The sequence below is a fragment of the Scyliorhinus torazame genome, chromosome 3 (assembly GCF_047496885.1).
Source record: "Scyliorhinus torazame isolate Kashiwa2021f chromosome 3, sScyTor2.1, whole genome shotgun sequence".
In the NCBI taxonomy this organism is placed as follows: domain Eukaryota; kingdom Metazoa; phylum Chordata; class Chondrichthyes; order Carcharhiniformes; family Scyliorhinidae; genus Scyliorhinus; species Scyliorhinus torazame.
The window spans coordinates 80670944-80691167 of NC_092709.1; the positions used below are offsets into that span (position 1 = coordinate 80670944).

The window sequence follows — 20224 nt, forward strand, 5'->3', positions numbered from 1 at the left end:
GGTGAAGGTGGAGGCGCATGAGGTGCTCCACAAGAAATGGCAGGCGAGGTTCGAGGAGATAGAGAACCAGTCGAGGTGGAAGAACCTGCGGATCCTGGGTCTCCCGGAGGGGCAGGAGGGGTCGGACGTGGGGGCCTACATGGTCACCATGCTGAATTCACTGATGGGAGCGGGGGCCTTTCAGGGGCCCTTGGAGCTGGAGGGGGCCCACCGAGTGCTGGCGATGAGGCCCAGGCCCAGCGAGCCGCCGCAGGCGGTGCTGATGCAGTTCCACTGGTTTACTGATCGGGAGTGTGTGTTGAGGTGGGCCAAGAAGGAACGGAGCAGCAGGTGGCAGAACGCGGAGGTCCGGATCTACCAGGATTGGAGCGCGGAGGTGGCGAGGAAGAGGGCCGGTTACAACCGGGCGAAGGCAGTGCTGTACAGGAAGGGGTGAAGTTCGGTATGCTGCAGCCGGCACGTCTGTGGGTCACCTATAAGGACCGACACCATTATTTAGAGTCCATGGAGGAGGTGTGGGCCTTTGTTCAGGCCGAAAAACTGGACTCGGACTAAGGGTCAGGGTCGAGGGGTCGCGGTGGAGGGATGGTTGGGGATTGTTGTGTTGTGTTTCGAGGGGGGGTTCTTTGTTTTTCATGGGTTGATTGGGCATTGTTTTGATTAGGTCCGCCAGGTGGGCTCGTGGGGGGGGTAGGTAAACTGCTTGGGGGGTTGATGTTCTGTTGGGGAGATGAGGCCCCGTGGGGGGGGGAGAGGCCTGAGGTGGGGGTAGTGGGGCCGGGCCTGGAAAAGGAGCTGCGCCAGAGGAGGCGGGGCCGGGCGAGTGGAAAACGCGGGCTATTTCCCACGCTTAGGGTTGAAGGGGCGGGGCCGGAGCTAGGCTTTTCTATCGCGCTGGGAGTGGAATGGATGAGAGCCTGCTGGTGGACAAAGGGGGGGAGGGGAAGTTCCACACTGGGGGTGGGGGGTCGATGGAGCGGCGGGAGTGGCCGGGGTCAGCAGGAGTCAGCTAACTTACGGGAATGCAATGGGGGGAGCAATGCAACTCGGGGGGGACCCAGCTGGGGGGGAGGGGAAGGGGAACCGGGTTGCTGCTGAAATGGCCAAGGGGGAGCTGGAGTTGGTAGAGGCAGTCGGGGTGGGGGTCTGCCGCTGTGGGGCGCGGGTCGTGCGGGGGGCGCGGGCATGTGGCTGGCCTAGGAAGGGCTATGGCTAGTCGGCGGGGTAGGGGGGTGAGTACCCCCTGATCCGGCTGATAACCTGGACTGTAAGGGCACTGAATGGGCCGGTCAAGCGGGCCCGGGTGTTCGCGCTCCTGAAGGGGCTGAAGGCGGATGTGGCCATGCTTCAGGAGACACACCTGAGGGTGGCGGATCAGGTAAGCTTGAGAAAGGGGTGGGTAAGGCAGGTGTTTCATTCAGGTTTGGATGCAAAAAATCGTGGGGGTGGCAATCTTGGTTGGGAAGAGAGTGTCGTTCGAGTCGTTGAGTATTGTGGCAGACAATGGCGGTAGGTATGTGATGGTAAGTGGCAAGCTGCAGGGGGATCGGGTAGTGTTGGTCAATGTATATGCCCCGAATTGGGACGATGTGGGATTCATGCGGTGTATGCTGGGCCGGATTCCGGACCTGGAGACGGGGGCCTGATAATGAGGGGGGATTTCAACACGGTGCTGGACCCGGCACTGGATCGCTCTAGGACTAGGACGGGCAGGAGGCCGGCGGCGGCCAAGGTGCTGAGGGGGTTCATGGACCAGATGGGAGGGGTGGACCCATGGAGGTTTGTGAGGCCGGGGGCCAGGGAATTTTCATTCTTCTCCCATGTCCACAAAGCCTACTCCCGGATTGACTTTTTTGTCATGAGCAGGGCGCTGATTCCGAGGGTGGAGGATACGGAGTACTCGGCGATAGCCATTTCTGATCATGCTCTGCACTGGGTGGACCTCGGGTTGGGGGAGGAGAGGGACCAGCGTCCGCTGTGGCGCCTAGAGGTGGGGTTGCTAGCGGACGAGGAGGTGAGCGGGCGGGTCCGGGGGTGTATAGAGAGGTACCTGGAGGCTAATGACAATGGGGAGGTGCAAGTAGGGGTGGTCTGGAGGCGCTGAAGGCGGTGGTCAGAGGAGAGCTGATCTCCATTAGGGCACACAAGGAGAGGGGGGAGAGGAGAGAGAGGGAGAGGTTTGTGGAGGAGATGGTGAGGGTGGACAGGAGGTACGCAGAGGCTCCGGAGGAGGGATTGCTTAGGGAGTGGCATAGCCTCCAGGCTGAGTTCGATTTGTTGACCACCAGGAAGGCGGAGGCGCAGTGGAGGAAGGCGCAGGGGGCGGTATATGAATACGGAGAAAAGGCGATCCGGATGCTGGCGCACCAGCTTTGGAAGCGAGAGGCAGCTAGGGAGATCGGGGGAGTTAGGGATGGAGGAGGGAGCACGGTGCGAAGTGCGGTGGGTATCAATGGGATCTTCAGGGACGTCTACAAGGAACTGTACCAGTCTGAGCCCCCACTGGAGGAGGGAGGGATGCGTCGCTTCCTGGACCGGCTGAGGTTTCCTAGGGTGGAGGAGGGGCAGGTGGCGGGGTTGGGGGCGCCGGCTGGGTTGGAGGAGTTGTTCAAAAGGATAGGGAACATGCAGGTGGGGAAGGCACCGGGGCCGGATGGGTTCCCGGTTGAATTTTACAAGAAGTATTCGGACCTGCTGGGCCCGCTGTTGGTAAGGACCTTCAACGGGGCAAGGGAAGGGGGGGCCCTGCCCCCAACAATGTCTAGAGCACTGATTTCCCTGATCCTGAAGCGGGACAAGAATCCCCTACAGTGTGGGTCATATAGGCTGATCTCACTCCTAAATGTAGATGTAAAGTTGCTGGCAAAGGTTTTGGCCATGAGGATAGAGGACTGTGTGCCGCAGGTCATACACAAGGATCAGACGGGGTTCGTGAAAGGGAGGCAGTTGAATACTAATGTATGGAGGCTCTTGAATGTTATAATGATGCCGGCGATGGAAGGGGAGGCGGAGATAGTGGCGGCGATGGATGCGGAGAAGGCCTTTGATCGGGTGGAATGGGGGTACCTGTGGGAGGTGTTGAAAAGGTTCGGGTTCGGGGAGGGGTTTGTCAGGTGGGTGAGGTTGCTATATGAGGCCCCGGTGGTGAGTGTGACCACGAACAGAAGGAGGTCAGAGTATTTCCGGCTCACCAGGGGACGAGGCAGGGGTGTCCCTTGTCCCCCCTGCTCTTTGTGCTGGTGATTGAACCCCTGGCCATGGCGTTGAGGGAGTCGAGGAACTGGAGGGGGCTGGTGCGGGGTGGGGAGGAGCATTGGGTGTCGCTCTATGCGGATGATTTGCTGTTATATGTGGCGGACCCGGTGGGGGGAATGCCGGAGGTGATGAGGATCCTTAGGGAGCTTGGAGATTTCTCCGGGTACAAGCTTAATATGGGGCAGAGCGAGTTGTTCGTGGTGCACCCAGGGGACCAGGAGAGGGGGATTGGTGAGCTCCCGCTAAAAAGGGCGGAGAGGAATTTCAGGTACCTGGGGGTCCAGGTGGCTAGGTGCTGGGGGGCCCTACATAAGCTTAACTTCACGAGGCTGGTGGAGCAGATGGAGGAGGAGTTTAAGAGGTGGGACATGCTGCCACTCTCCTTGGCGGGTAGGGTGCAGTCAGTTAAAATGACGGTGCTCCCGAGGTTTTTGTTCCTGTTCCAAAGCCTTCCCATCCTGATCGCTAAGGCCTTCTTCAGGCGGGTTAACAGGAGCGTTATGGGGTTTGTGTGGACGCAGAAGACCCTGAGGGTGAGAAGGATGTTCCTGGAGCGGTGCAAGGATGGGGGGGGGGTTGGCGCTGCCTAACCTCTGTGGGTATTATTGAGCCGCCAACGTGGCGATGGTGCGTAAGTGGGTGATGGAGGGGGATGAGGCGGCATGGAAGAGGCTGGAGATGGCGTCCTGTGTGGCCACGAGCCTGGAGGCGCTGGTGACGGCACCGCTGCTGCTTCCTCCAACGAGGTATATCACGAGCCCGGTGGTGGCGGCTACCCTCAAAATCTGGGGGCAATGGAAACGTCACAGGGGGAGGTGGGGGCCTCGGTGAGGGTCCCGATTCGGGGGAACCACCGGTTTGTCCCGGGGAGGATGGACGGAGGGTTCCTGAGCTGGCACAGGGCAGGTATTAGAAGGATGGGGGACCTGTTTGTGGACGGGAAGTTCGCGAGCCTGGGTGAGCTAGAGGAGAAGTTTGGGCTCCCCCCGGGGAAACACCTTCAGATACATGCAGGTAAGAGCGTTTGTTCGGCGGCAGATGGTGAAGTTCCCACTGTTGCCGCCACGCAGGATCCAGGACAAGGTGCTGTCGGGGGGGTGGGTTGGAGAGGGGAAGATCTCGGCAACGTATTAGGTGATGCAGGAGGAGGAGGAGGCCTCGGTGGAGGAGCTAAAGGGGAAGTGCGAGGAGGAGTTGAGTGAGGAGATTGACGAGGGGACGTGGGCGGATACCCCGGGGAGAGTGAACTCTTCCTGCTCTTGCGCGAGGCTCAACCTCATACAATTTAAGGTGCTGCATAAGGCTCACATGACCGGGGCGAGGATAAGCCGGTTCTTTGGGTGCGAGGATGTGGTGAACCACTGTAATAGGAGATGTAAGGTAGGACCTGCACTACAGGTTCGCCGGTAGCTCCTGCCGGCTGGCTCCGCCCATGGAGAACTGTATAAATATGCATGACCTCCAGTGCCCTGCCATTTCACCAGCTGCAGCAGGAGGCCACGCATCTGACTGTAATAAAGCCACAGTTGTACCCAACTTTGGTCTTTGTGCAATTGATCGTGCATCAATTTATTACAGTCAGATTTTGTACAGAATGGATATCCAAATTAAGCCCGATCGCTTGCAGTTGGATCCTCACTCGCCCGACGCCAGGAAAGACTTTACTCACTGGCTAGCATGTTTTGAGGCCTACATCAACGCGGCGGACCCCGCGCCAACGGAAGCTCAGAAGATCAACGTCCTATACTCCAGACTGAGCTCCAGCGTGTTCCCGTTGATCCAAGACGCCACGACTTACACAAAAGCAATGGAACTCCTCAAAGAACACTTCTGCGCGCAGAAGGCGAACACGCTCTTCGCCAGGCATGTACTCGCCACCCGCTCGCAACTACCTGGTCAGTCCATCGAAGACTTCTGGCGGGCCCGAATTCCACTTGTCCGGGTCTGTGACTGTCAGGCCGTCACGGCCACCGAACTCGCGAATCTCCTCATGCGCGATGCCTTCGTGACGGGGATTGCGTCGGACCGCATCCGAGAACGATTGCTGGAAGGGGCCACGCTCGAACTGGCGGAGATGAAAACCTTGGCGCTCTCCATGACGGTCGCAACCTGTAACGTACAATCGTACCTCTCCCGCCGCGCCGCCCACCCTTCTACCCCTTCCTACCTCTCCTGGACCTCGCCGACGACCTCCTCAGCCGGGGCCCTGCCTTCGCAATACACCTGCGCCGCACGCCGATCTGCGCACCCCGGGGGTCCCCGCTGCTACGTCTGCGGTCAGCAGAAGCGTCCCCGCCAACACTACCCAGCCCACACTGCAGTTTGTAAAGCCTGCAGTAAAAAGGGCCACTTCGCGGCTGTGTGCCAGGCCCGCGCAGTTGCTATGATCACGCCAGCTATCGCCCCTCCCCCACGCCAGATGCACAATGGGAGCCGCCATCTTCTCCTCCTGGGTCCATATGCGACCAATGGGCGCCGCTATCTTGTCCCCCTTCGGCCACGTGCACCCCATGGGCGCCGCCATATTGTCCCGACCCCGCAATGTGCGCACCATGGGCGATGCCATCTTGTCCCGACCCCGCAATGTGCGCACCTTGGGCGCAGCCATCTTGTTCCCCACAGGGTCCCCGGACATCCTGACATCGGAACCGCACGCACTTGCCGCCCGAAGCATCCGATGGCTACCCGCAGCTCACTTCGATGACGCTGGATCAATCTCGCCCGCACAACCTGGCCACCGCGTCGACGATGGTTAAAATCAACGGCCACGCGACCTCGTGCTTACTGGACTCCGGGAGCACCGACAGCTTCGTTCACCCAGATACGGTTAGGCGCTGCTCCCGCGCGGTCCCCCCTGCCAATCAAAGGATCTCCCTAGCCTCCGGATCCCACTCCGTCCCGATCCGAGGCTTTTGTACAGTCACCCTCACGGTCCAGGGCGTAGAATTTAGTAACTTCCGCCTCTATGTCCTTCCCAATCTCTGCGCTGCACTCCTGTTGGGCCTAGACTACCAGTGCAACGTACAGAGCCTCACCCTCAAATTCGGCGGGCCCTTACCCCCCCTTACCGTTTGCGGCGTCGCGACCCTCAAGGTCGATCCCCCCTCCCTTTTTGCCAATCTAACTGCGGATTGCAAGCCCGTTGCCACTAGGAGCAGAAGGTACAGCACCCAGGACAAGACCTTAATCAGGTCCGAAGTCCAGCGGCTGCTTAAGGAGGGTATTATCGAGGCCAGCAACAGCCCCTGGAGAGCCCAAGTGGTAGTGGTTAAAACTGGGGAGAAACACAGGATGGTCATGGACTACAGCCAGACCATCAATCGGTACATGCAGCTTGACGCGTACCCCCTCCCACGCATATCTGATATGGTCAATCAGATTGCGCAGTACCGGGTCTTCTCAACAATTGACCTGAAATCCGCCTACCACCAGCTCCCCATCCGGAAGTCGGACCGGCCATACAGTGCATTTGAGGCGGACGGTCCCCTCTACCACTTCCTTAGGGTCCCTTTCGGTGTCACAAATGGGGTCTCGGTCTTCCAAAGAGAGATGGACCAAATGGTCGACCAGTACGGTTTGCGGGCCACCTTTCCGTATTTAGATAATGTCACCATCTGCGGCCATGACCAGCAGGACCATGATGCCAACCTCGATAAATTCCTCCGCACTGCCACTCTTCTCAACCTGACCTACAACAAAGAGAAGTGTGTGTTCAGCATGACCCGGTTAGCCATTCTCGGCTATATAGTCCAAAACGGACTTCTCGGGCCCAACCCCGACCGCATGCGCCCCCACATGGAACGTCCCCTCCCCCATTGCCCCAAGGCCCTCAAACGCTGCCTGGGGTTCTTTTCCTACTACGCTCAGTGGGTCCCAAACTATGCGGACAAGGCCCGCCCACTCATCCAGTCCACCCAATTCCCCCTCGCGGCCGAGGCACAACACGCTTTCGCCTGCATCAGAGCAGACATCGCCAAGGCCGGGATGCGCGCAGTGGACGAGTCACTGCCTTTCCAAGTAGAAAGCGCCGCTTCAGACGTTGCCCTTGCCACCACTCTAAACCAGGCAGGCAGACCCCTGGCATTCTTTTCCCGCACCCTTCATGCCTCTGAAATTCGACACTCATCCATCGAAAAGGAGGCTCAAGCTATCATTGAAGCTGTGCGGCATTGGAGGCATTACCTGGCCGGTAAGAGATTCACTCTCCTTACGGACCAACGGTCGGTAGCCTTCATGTTCAATAACACACAGCGGGGCAAGATCAAAAATGATAAAATCTTGCGGTGGAGAATCGAGCTCCCCACCTATAATTACGAGATCTTGTATCGCCCCGGTAAACTCAACGAGCCCCCAGACGCCCTCTCCCGAGGTACATGTGCCAGCGCACAAGTGGGCCAACTCCGGGCCCTTCACGACAGCCTTTGTCACCCAGGGGTCACTCGATTGTACCATCTAGTCAAAGCTCGCAATCTGCCCTACTCCGTCGAGGAAGTAAGGACAGTCACTAGGGACTGCCAGGTCTGTGCGGAGTGCAAGCCGCACTTCTACCGGCCGGACCGTGCATGTCTGGTGAAGGCTTCCCACCCCTTTGAACGCCTCAGCGTGGATTTCAAAGGGCCCCCATCCCTCCACCGACCGTAACACGTACATTCTCAGTGTGGTCGACGAGTACTCCAGATTCCCCTTCGCCATCCCATGCCTCTATATGACGTCTGCCACCATCATCAAGGCCCTCAGCACCATCTTCGCCCTGTTCGGTTTCCCCGCCTACATCCACAGTGACAGGGGATCCTCACTCATGAGCGATGAGCTGCATCAGTTCCTGTTCAGCAGGGGTATCGCCTCCAGCAGGACGACCAGCTACAACCCCCGGGGAAACGGGCAAGTAGAATGGGAGAATGGGACGGTTTGGAGGGCTGTCCAGCTAGCCCGACGGTCCAAGAACCTCCCAGCCTCTCGCTGACAGGAGGTCCTCCCTGATGCTCTACACTCCATCCGGTCACTATTGTGCACCGCCACTAATAATACACCCCATGAACGTGTTTTCACCTTCCCCAGGAAGTCCACATCCGGGGTGTCGCTCCTGACTTGGCTCGCTGCTCCAGGACCGGTCCTTCTCCGTAGGCACGTCCGACTCCACAAGGCGGACCCCTTGGTGGACAGGGTTAACCTGCTCCACGCCAACCCTCAATATGCCTACATTGAGTTCCCCGACGGCCGCCAAGATACTGTCTCACTCAGGGACCTGGCACCGTCAAGTTCCGCCCCAACACCCCCCCTCCCGCAAATGCGCTCCCCCCACCTCCCACCGCGCCGCCAATATTGACCCCACCAGACCACCCCCCCTCCCCTTTTCCGCACAAGAGGACGAAGAGGACTTCAGCACGCTCCCGGAGTTCCCCGATGACTGGTCAGCATCAGCACCGCTATCGCTGCCACCTCCACCACCGCCAGCACCGACTTCGCCGCCACCATTACGCCGCTCCCAACGAAGCACCAAAGCACCGGACCGGCTGAACCTTTGACGGACTCCGGACCGTCAACATGGATTTTTCTTTCCCTACCACTGTACATAATTACACAAATTGGATATAGTTTCACGTCACCCCCGCCGGACTCATTTTTAACAGGGGGTGAATGTGGTGATCCACTGTAATTGGAGATGCAAGGTAGGACCTGCACTACAGGTTCGCTGGTAGCTCCTGCCGGCTGGCTCTGCCCAGGGAGAACTGTATAAATATGCATGACCTCCAGTGCCCTGCCATTTCGCCAGCTGCAGCTGGAGGCCACGCATCTGACTGTAATAAAGCCACAGTTGTACCCAACTTTAGTTTTTGTGCAATTAATCGTGCATCAGAGGACAGGTGTGTTAGGTGCTCAGGGAGCTCAGCAAACCACACCCACATGTTCTGGGCGTGCCCAGCGCTGGAGGACTTTTGGAAGGGTGTAGCGAGGACAGTGTCGAGGGTGGTAGGTTCCAGGGTCAAGCCGGGCTGGGGGCTCGCAATATTTGGGGTGGCAGAGGAGCTGGGAATGCAGCAGGCGAAAGAGGCCGGTATTCTGGCCTTTGCATCCCTGGTAGCCCGGCGAAGGATTCTTCTTCAGTGGAAGGATGCGAGGCCCCCAAGCGTGGAATCCTGGATCAACGATATGGCGAGGTTTATTAAATTGGAGAGGGTGAAATTTGCCTTAAGGGGATCGGTGCAAGGATTCTTCAGGCGGTGGCAACCGTTCCTAGACTTCGTGGCAGAGCGTTAGAAGATGGTCAGCAGCAGCAACCCGGCCAGGGGGGCGGGGGGGAGGGGGGGGGGCGGGGGGGGGGGGGGGAGAACGGGGGGGGGGGGGGTTCGTTTTTCTTGAGTGGGCAATGTATATTTGCCTCTGTGTTGATGAAGGCTGTAATTTATGATTTATGTATATGGGAGGGGGGTTTTGTTCTTTTCTTTCTGTATTTTGTTGTTGATATTTTGTGAAAATTTGAATAAAATTTTTTTTTTTTAAACACATACACTAACTTCTTGATCTGCCAAGTCAGCTGCTTAAATTAACCTTATACAGGATGAATGCATCCAAAATCTGAGCATTGCTGATAAAGTTTCATGGGAAAAGATATGCAATACAATTTATGCTTAGTTTCTCTTACAAATTTCTTGTTCTCTTTTTTTTTTCCGTTTCTTTCTCCCATTTCCTATAGTCCAGTTCAATTCCTTTCAATTCATTTTACAATACCCACCATTATTCCTTTCTTGGCCCCTCCTGACTTTGCACATAAGCAGATCCTGAGCTTGTGAGATCATAGAACATAAAACATAGAACATAGAACTGTACAGCACAGTACAGGCCCTTCGGCCCACGATGTTGAGCCGAACTAGTCTGAAATTAAGATCAAATCAACCTACTCCCAATCATTCTAGTGCACTCCATGTGCCTATCCAATAACCGCTTGAAAGTTCCTAAAGTGTCCGACTCCACTACCATAGCTGGGAGTGCGTTCCACGCCCCAACCACTCTCTGAGTAAAGAACCTACCTCGGACATCCCTCCGACATCTTCCACCATGAACCTTATAGTTATGCCCACTTGTAACAGCTACATCCACCCGAGGAAAAAGTCGCTGAACGTCCACTCTATCTATCCCTCTCATCACCTTATACACCTCAATTAAGTCACCTCTCATCCTCCTTCGCTCCAATGAGAAAAGCCCTAGCTCCCTCAACCTTTCCTCATTAGACCTACCCTCCAATCCAGGCAGCATCCTGGTAAATCTCCTTTGCACCCTTTCCAATGCTTCCACATCCTTCCTATAATGAGGTGACAAGAACTGCACACAATACTCCAAATGTGGTCTAATCAAGGTCTTGTACAGTTGCAGCAAAGCCTCACAGCTCTTAAACTCAATCCCCCTGTTAATAAATGCTAACACACTATAGGCTTTCTTCACGGCTTTATCCACTTGGGTGGCAACTTTCAGAGATCTATGGACATGAACTCCGAGATCTTTCTGCTCTTCCACATTCTTCAGGACCCTGCCGTTAACTCTGTAATCCGCATCCAAATTTATCCTACCAAAATTAATCACCTCACACTTATCAGGGTTAAACTCCATCTGTCACTTTTCAGCCCAGCTCTGCATCCTATCAATGTCTCTTTGCAGTCTACAACAGCCCTCCACCTCATCCACTACTCCACCAATCTTGGTGTCATCAGCAAATTTACTAACCCAACCTTCAACTCCATCGTCCAAGTCATTGATAAAAATCACAAATAGCAGAGGACCCAGCACTGATCCCTGTGGCACACCACTGGTGACTGGGTTCCAGGATGAAAATTTACCATCTACCACCACCCTCTGGCTTCTATGTGATAGCCAGTTACTGATCCAATCGGCCAAATTTCCCTCTATGACATGGCTCCTGACTTTCTGCATGAGCCGACCATGGGGCACCTTATCAAACGCCTTACTAAAATCCATGTATACGACATCAACTGCTCTACCTTCATCTATGTACTTAGTTATCTCCTCAAAGAATACAATCAAATTTGTGAGGCAAGATCCGTGCTGACTAAGCTGTATCTTTCCAAATGATCATAAATCCTATCCCTCAGGGCCCTTTCCAATAATTTATCTATGACCGAAGTGAGACTAACCGGCCTATAATTCCCAGAGTTTTACCTATTCCGTTTCTTGAACAAGGGGATAACATTCGCCTCTCTCCAGTCTTCTGGCACGATTCCTGTAGACAGTGAGGACATAAAGATCAAAGCCAAAGGCTCTGCAATCTCATCCCTCGCCTCCCAAAGAATCCTAGGATATATCCCATCAGGCCCAGGGGACGTATCTATCCTCAGGCTTCTCAAAATTTCTAACACATCTTCCTTCCGAATATCTACCTCCTCCAGCCTACCAACCTGTATCGCACTATCCTCCTCAACAACATGGCCCCTCTCCTTTGTGAACACTAAAGAAAAGTATTCATTTAGGGCCTCTCCTATATCTTCAGACTCCATGCACACGTTCCCACTACTGTCCTTGACTGACCCTAACTTCACCTTGGTCATTCTTTTATTCCTCACATAAGTGTAAAAAGCCTTGGGGTTTTCCTTGATCCTACCCACCAAGGCCTTCTCATGCCCGCTCCTAGCTCTCCTAAGCCCTTATTCAGCTGACAAGGTATGCATATTGTCTGCAGAGGCCCAGGAACAAGGAACATGATGAGGAAGGGGACGGGTTGTAAAGTTGCACCTCAGAATGCGGATAACACTTAAAGAGGGTTTGCCACTTTATTTTTAAAGGACTAAAATGCTTTAATTTTTTTAAATACTTCTCAACCTCAGAATCGGGTCATGGCTGATGTGTTGGGTTTCTGGATCACAAACAGGTCACCAACACTGGAAGTGGTGCAACTCTATTTTATTATAAGGTTAACTATATTAACATACTTGAACTGTGGGTAAATGCAATACCAGCTTTAACTGTTGACCCTTGCCTAGTCCTAACCAGGTGATGCACTCAGCACATGGTGAATGTCTGTGTTTCAGGCTGTGAGCTCTGTGCTCCGAGCTGGCTGCTACTAGAATGAGCGGGAACTCTCCTGTCCCCTGTCTTTCTAGTACGTGTGCTCTCACTGGTGATTGGCTGCGGTGTTGTGTATGCTGATTGGTCCCACTGCATGTCCATCAGTGTGTGTGTGTGTCTGCACCATAATATACTGGTGTATATTATGACATCCCCCTTTGATAGAAAGAACATGTGCCTGCGTGACAATAAATATCGTGTAGTGAATGTACCTGACTATGTGTGTGCGTGTTATTTACATGACTATGTACATGAGGCTAATCTATATACACGGGAAGGTGCCTGGTGCAGAGAAATAGGGTGTCACACCAACAACGAAATGAACATTATGTACAAACTACTGGAACGATGAAACAGGATAACAGAACAGATCAAAGAGTCCAACATCGTAAAACTCATAAGTCAAGTCTCTGAGGTAGGCGACGAATTCTGGTTGACCGCCTCAAGGGTGGGTCAGGAGACCATCAGCTGAGGAACGGGCTGGGCCACGGCAGAGTGAGGAGGATGCAGAGTATTCGGAATCTCCACATAGTCCAGGTTGGGGACAACAGGAGGGCGTGGCACCGGTGGAGGATCACGTAGTGAGCGTGGAACAAGACGAAGGGCACGCCGATTGCAGCGGCAAATGGAACCATCTCGCAGACGAACCAAGAACGAGCGGGGAGACACCTGCCGAAGAACCACAGCAGTTGCAGACCAGCCACCCTCCGGAAGATGGGTGCGGACGTTGTCATCCGGCGCCAGAGCAGGGAGATCAGTCGCCCGAGCGTCATGTGCCGCCTTGTGTTGTGCACAAGACTGTTGCATCCGCTGAAGGACCGGAACGTGGTCGAGGTCTGCGGCGTGAATGGACGGCACCATGGTCCTGAGGGTGCGACCCATGAGCAGCTGGACTGGCGACAGGCCCGTGGAGAGTGGGGCCGAACGATAGGCCAGCAAGGCGAGGTAGAAGTCAGATCCTGCATCGGCAGCCTTGCAGAGGAGCCATTTGACGATGTGGACGCCCTTTTCCGCTTTGCCATTGGATTGGGGGTGCAGGGGACTGGATGTCACATGCACAAAGTTGTACCTGCTGGCAAAGTTGGACCATTCCTGGCTCGCGAAGCAGGGGCCATTGTCCGACATCACAGTGAGTGGGATGCCGTGACGAGCAAAGGTCTCCTTGCAGGCATGGCTGACCGCCGATGATGTGATGTCGTGCGGGCGTACGACCTCCGGGTAGTTTGAAAAATAGTCTACAATCAGAACATAGTCCCTGCCGAGTGCATGGAACAGGTCAACGCCTACCTTAGACCAAGGGGACGTGACCAACTCATGGGGCTGTAGGGTCTCACGTGGTTGGGCTGGCTGGAACCGCTGACAGTGGGGCGGTTGAGCACTGTGTTGGCGATGTCCTCATTGATGCCGGGCCAGTACACAGCCTCTCGGGCCCTCCGTCGGCACTTCTCCATGCCAAGATGGCCCTCGTGTAGCTGTTCCAAAACGAGCTGGCGCATGCTGTGTGGGGTCACGATGCGGTCCAGCTTCAGGAAGACACCATCGACTACTGCCAGATCGTCGCTGATATTGTAGAACTGCGGGCATTGACCCTTGAGCCACCCGTACGTCATGTGGCGCGTGACAAGCTGTAGTAGGGGGTCAGCGGCCGTCTCGCGGCGAATGTGGATAAGGCGTTCATCCGTGGCCAGCAGATTGGAGGCCGTGAAGGCCACATGGGCGTCAACCTGGCAGACGAACCCCTCTGGGTCACAAGGAGTGTTGACTGCCCTGGACAGAGCGTCGGCTATGATCAGGTCCTTGCCCGGGGTGTATAGGAGCTGGAAATCGTACCGCCGGAGTTTAAGCAGAATGCGCTGGAGGCGAGGGGTCATATCATTCAGGTGTTTTTGTATAATGTTGACCAGCGGGCGATGGTCGGTCTCGACAGTGAATTGGGGGAGGCCGTACATGTAATCATGAAATTTGTCGACCCAGTCAACAGGCCCAGGCACTCCTTTTCGATCTGCGCGTAGCGCTCTTCCGTGGGGGTCATGGCACGTGATGCATATGCAACGGGGGCCTATGATGAGGCCTCATCGCGTTGCAGGAGCACTGCCCCAATGCCGGATTGGCTGGCATCCGTTGAAATTTTTGTTTCCTTCGTGGGATCAAAAATGCCAATACCGGGGCCGTGGTAAGCTTGGTCTTAAGCTCCTCCCATTTGCGCTCGTGGGCGGGAAGCCATTGGAAGTCTGTCGTCTTCCTGACCAGGTTCCGGAGAGCTGTGGTATGGGAGGCGAGGTTCGGGATGAACTTCCCCAGGAAGTTGACCATGCCCAAAAATCGGAGGACCGCCTTCTTATCCGCTGGCTTCTGCATGGCCGTGATGGCTGCCACCTTGCCCGCATCCGGCCGCACACCCAACCGGGAGATGTGGTCCCCGAGGAACTTGAGTTCCGTCTGGCCGAAGGAACATTTGGCTCTGTTGAGGTGAAGGCCTTGGTCCCGTATTTGTTTGAAAATGCGCTGGAGGCAACTGATATGCTCCTGCGGGGTGGTGGACCAAATGATGATGTCATCAACATAGACGCGCACACCCTCAATGCCCTGCATCATTTGCTCCATGATCCGGTGGAATACTTCTGATGCTGATATAATCCCAAACGGCATCCTGTTGTAGCAGTATCTTCCAAATGGGGTATTAAAGGTACACAGCTTTCTGCTGGACCTGTCTAGTTGAATTTGCCAGGGATAGGGTAATGCTCCCTCACTATGTTGCGATTCAGATCCTTTGGGTCAATGCAAATCCGGAGATCACCGGAAGGCTTCTTTACGCACACCATGGAACTGACCCAGTCAGTTGGTTCCGTCACTCTGGAGAGCACTCCTTGGTCCTGGAGGTCCTGCAGCTGTTGCTTGAGGTGGTCCTTGAGGGGTGCTGGGACTCTGCGAGGTGCATGAACCACAGGCGTTGCGTCTTGTTTGAGCAGGATTTTGTAGGTGTACGGAAGCGTGCCCATGCCTTTGAAAACTTCGCGGTGCTGGTCGATGATGGCATTGAGTTGCGCCCTGAAGTCCGCATCCTGGAAGGCAGACGTGTCCTCTGGAGAGAGGGAGTGTACTCGTTGAACGAGGTTTCGGAGTTTGCACGCCTGTGCGCCCAGCAGAGAGTCCTTCAAGGAGCCCACGATCTCGAAGGGAAGGATGGCTTTTCGTGAGTTGTGCGTCACTATGAGTTTGCATGAACCGGTAGCAGGAATTACGTTGCCATTGTAGTCCACTAGTTGGCAGGTCGACGGAAGAATGGTTGGTTTAACCCCAAGGGTCTGAAAGTCTGACCACGCTAGGAGATTAGTGGAAGCACCAGTGTCCAGGATCGGTATCTGGGATCGGTTGACCATCAGGGTGGCACACCACTCGTCGTCTGGATCAATGCTGTGCACCGACAGCGGCTGGTGGTTTTGATTCGGGGACAGCCTGTTCTTTGTTATAACAGCAACTCGAAAAGGCTCCCTCAGGTCCTTGGTGTCACTGATCTGCGGGAAGTCGGAATCGGTGAACGTGGGTTGAATTGCCTGAACGTTCCTGCGAGGCTGGCTGAAGCGATGCGAATTGGCAGGTTGAGCTGCTCGACAGCAGGCAGCATAGCGGCCAAGTCTGTCACATCATAAGCATTGTCGTGATTTTGCAGGACATTGCCGCTTTAAATGGGCGGAGCTGCAGTTGCCGTGCGTTGTGACGTCAGTACACTCGTTGCACCACCACGCATGCGCGGTGTGGTCCTGCGTGGTGCGTGCCTGCGCATCATGTTCCTCCACGTCACCGTCCCCTCGTTTGGCGTGTACAAGCGCGGGAGGCCGCGAAAAGCGTGCGAAATGGCCGCCCTCATACAGGCTGCAGCCTTGGAGGTGTTCAATTGTTTGGACCCTTTCCGCCTCGTGGGGACCTTGCCGCACCGTTTCAGCCGCCTGTATGTGGGAGTACCGGCTGGTGGCAATTTCATGCAGGACACAGGTCTCGATGGCAGTCGCTAGGGTGAGTTGCTTAATTTTGAGGAGCTGCTGACGCAGGGGGTCCGACAGAACATCAAATACGATCTGGTCGCGTATCATGGAATCGGAGGTGGGCCCATAGCCGCAGGACTGCGCAAAGATGCGGAGGTGTGTTAAAAAGTGTTGGAAAGGCTCGTCCTTACCCTGCAAGTGCTGCTGGAACAGGTATCTTTCGAAGCTTTCATTGATCTCTATGCTGAAGTGGGTATCGAATTTGAGGAGAACCGTCTTGTACTTTGTCTTGTCCTCGTTGTTTGCGAATGTGAGGGAGTTGAAGATGTGGATGGCGTGTTGCCCGGCCGTGGAGAGGAGCAGAGCAAACTTCCTGGTGTCCGAGGCGTTCTCCCTGTCCGTGGCTTCGAGGAAGAGCTGGAAGCGCTGTTTAAAAATCTTCCAATTGACCCCGAGATTGCCGGCGATGCGGAGCGGCGACGGTGGGTTGATGTTCTCCATACTTCAGGATGCCGGAATGCTGATTAGTTGCAGGTGGGTCTCAGAAGTGCTAGTATGCAACCACTCCTTGTACCATGATGTGTTGGGTGTTCTGGATCACAAACAGGTCACCAACACTGGAAGTGGTGCAACTCTATTTTATTATGAGGTTAACTATATTAACATACTTGAACTGTGGGTAAATGCAATACCAGCTTTAACTGTTGACCTTGCCTAGTCCTAACCAGGTGATGCACTCAGCACATGGTGAATGTCTGTGTTGCAGGCTGTGAGCTCTGTGCTCCGAGCTGGCTGCTACTAGAATGAGCAGGAACTCTCCTGTCCCCTGTCTTTATAGTGTGTGTGCTCTCACTGGTGATTGGCTGCGGTGTTGTGTATGCTGATTGGTCCCACTGCATGTCCATCAGTGTGTGTGTGTGTGTCTGCACCATAATATACTGGTGTATATTATGACAATGGCTGGGGAGGGAAAGAGTGAGGATTTGTATATGGCATGCCAAAAAACACCAAGACTAGTGGAGTGATCAAATGAAGCCTTTGGACAAATGGAGGAGCAATGTTGAGCACATGTTTGATAACTGATTAAATGGGTGTGCTGCTGTATGAGGAGAGGGTGAAAACGGTTACCCAGTTAGGCTGTCTGTGCATCATTTTCACGATACACTGGGGTGCTTGCCTAGCAGGACATAGAACTCATAAGACAAACATATAAATTAGGAACCATTCAGCCCCTTGAACCTGCTCCGTCATTCAATAAGATTATAGCCAATGCGATTGTAGTCTCAACTCCACATTCTTACCTACCACGGTAACCTTTGAGTCCTTTGTTAGTCAAGAAAATATCTAACTCTGCCTTAATAAAAATCAATGACGCTGCCTCCAGTGCTCTCTGGAGAAGAGATTTCCAAAGATTGACAACCCTCTGAGAGAAAGAATTTCTCCTCATTTCCAACCTAAATGGGAGACCGCTTATTTTGAAACTGTGACTTTAGGTCTCGTCTTTCCCATAAAGAGAAACATCTTTTCAGCATCCACTCTGTCAGGTCCCCTGAGCAATTTGTATGTTTCAACAATATCACCTGTCATTCTCTGAACTCCAAGGGATACAAGTCCAACCTGTCCAATCTTTTCCTATCATAAAATAAGCCCCCCAATCCCAAGTATCAGTCAAGTGAACCTTCTAAGGATATCCTTTCTTAAATAAGGAGCTCAAATCTGCACAAAGTATTCTAGATGTGCTCCCAACAACACGTTTTACAATTGGAGCAAAACATACTCACTTTTATATTCCATTCCCCTTGCAATAAACAACAACATTCCATTTGTCTTCCATCAGCCTCAAATCTACATAAAACTATTTGCAGGACCCAGGATGTGTTCGAAGGAATCTGCCAAGTGGGACTACATTATGAGTAACAGGCTGTTATCCTAAGGCTGCTTGCCATGAAAGTTTGCCTGTCAACCTGTTCCACACTTACTACTTTCCTATGCCACACTGTTTCAAGACCACTGTTGGCTGGTATATGTGACGCTACTCCACACATTCAAGTTGCAATTTGGAATTGAAAATCCTGCACCACTCACATATTCTGTGCACCACACTAGTCCTTTATGATGTAGTTTTCAGGCTGGACAATTTATCAGTGACTCCCATACCATGGAAAATGCAGGAATGTGTGGTTATATTGGGGAACCATTGGAGGTTAGATCCTCCAACATGAAAATGAAACAGACCGAGAAACAGTTCTGGATTCTCCGCTATCCGCTGCCAGTAGCGGGGTCCCCGATGCGGTGGAGAATCGAAAAATTGGGATCAGCGCCAGGTATCGGTGGGCGCTGATCCGAATGTGATGCTCGAACCGCCCGCTGGTGGCAGAATTGAGGTTCGCACCCACATGGCAGTAGGTCTCAATGACCAATTTGTATCCATTTCATGAGCCCGGCACCCTATCTCCAGTCCTCCGTGATTCTCCAGTCCTCTGGGCCGTTAATCCCATGGGCGGGGATTACTACAGGTCTCACCAAGAGTTAGCCTGATGTGGCTGTCCTCACGGTGGGCCAAGGGGGTAACTCCTTAACGGTTTTCCCCCAAAGTCCATCCGAGGACCACCCTCCCACAATGCGCACCCTGCCCACCCCTCCTCCACCAGATCCCCCCAGGACACCCTAGAACGGGACCCCCCCAAGAGGCCCCCTAAGTAGGAAAACCCCTCACAAGGCCCCCTTAATAGCGAGAACCCCCTGGAACCCCCTAACTAAAGGAATCCCCCACAGAAACCCCCTAACTAAAGGGACCCCCTGCAGAGACCCCCCCCCCCGACTAAAGGGACCCCTCCACAGATCCCTCCTAGAAAAGAGACCCCTGACTGAAAGCCAGAGAGCAGTCAAACATCAACCACATTACATGCTTGAGTGACTGGAATTCACTTTGTGAATGCAATGCACTCATCTCTCTTTGATGTGGTTGATGTTTGTAAACATTGGGGTTTCTGCATTTAAAGAGTCACTCATCCACAAAGGGTGATGAAGGAATGAAGGCTGCAGCTGTTTTGTGGAAGCTGTCAAGCACAGCCCACAACTAGAAATGAATGAACGGCTTGCAGCTACAGGATCTGAGGGGTTTAAATACAGGTCACAGCTGTTCTCCCTCCAGGACTAGACATGTGGTGCTTCCAGGTAAGTTTTACATCCATAATTTATTTCACTTCCCGTGTCTGCACTGCTCTCTAGCTTCCACACATTCCTACATTGATTTGCGGTGCGGCGGGTATGGCTGGCTGCAGGACGTTGGTATCGGGCCACCCGCTCAAAATGGTGGCCCGATAGTCAAATTCCCTCGGGAATCCCTCGTATTCCTCTCCATGCACAAAGTTGCATGACAAGGTATACTGAGTTGTTTCGCGATTTGCGCTCCCAGGGGAACTGTAAATTGGTAGCAATTCTTGTCCGGCGAGAGACCGTTAACTCCCAAACAGAGAATCTCGCCCAGTAACTCAGCAGCACATGAGTACAGAATGTACTCTCCTATCTCTGTGATCTCCCTGCACCTCTGCTCTCCTCTGGACATGACAAGAGTTTGCAAGAATAAAGCCTGAAAGCCAAACCTTCAGTGCTGCACACTTACCTCCCTTTTAGTGCCATTCATAAAGGCCCGTTGAATCAGGCCTTTGTCTGTAACTGCCCAGTAAATTCTTCCATTCCTGTAGTGGAAGTCCAAGAGGACTGATATGCCAGAATTGGTCAGGAGCCTCTGGTGGTTAGTTCCTTCTATGTCAATCCTGAATATTGCATTGCCATGGCTGAAGATGAGGTATGGTAGTGGAGCTTAAAGAAATTAAAAACATAAAAATGGATGAACGGCATCTCATAAGAAACAGAACAGAGGCCAGAAATTACTATTAACATACCTG

General features: G+C 53.9%; 1 protein-coding gene across 6 annotated transcripts in view; it reads right to left on the reverse strand.

Annotated features, from left to right (window-relative positions):
* The window catches only part of egf (epidermal growth factor), a 207226-nt gene that overhangs the window by 140764 nt on the left and 46238 nt on the right, over positions 1-20224 (reverse strand). For all 6 annotated transcript variants that reach the window (XM_072495907.1, XM_072495908.1, XM_072495903.1 and 3 more), the window contains exon 3: positions 19939-20138. In XM_072495907.1, coding sequence (XP_072352008.1) covers positions 19939-20138 — 200 coding nt within the window. The remainder of the gene's footprint in view (positions 1-19938; positions 20139-20224) is intronic.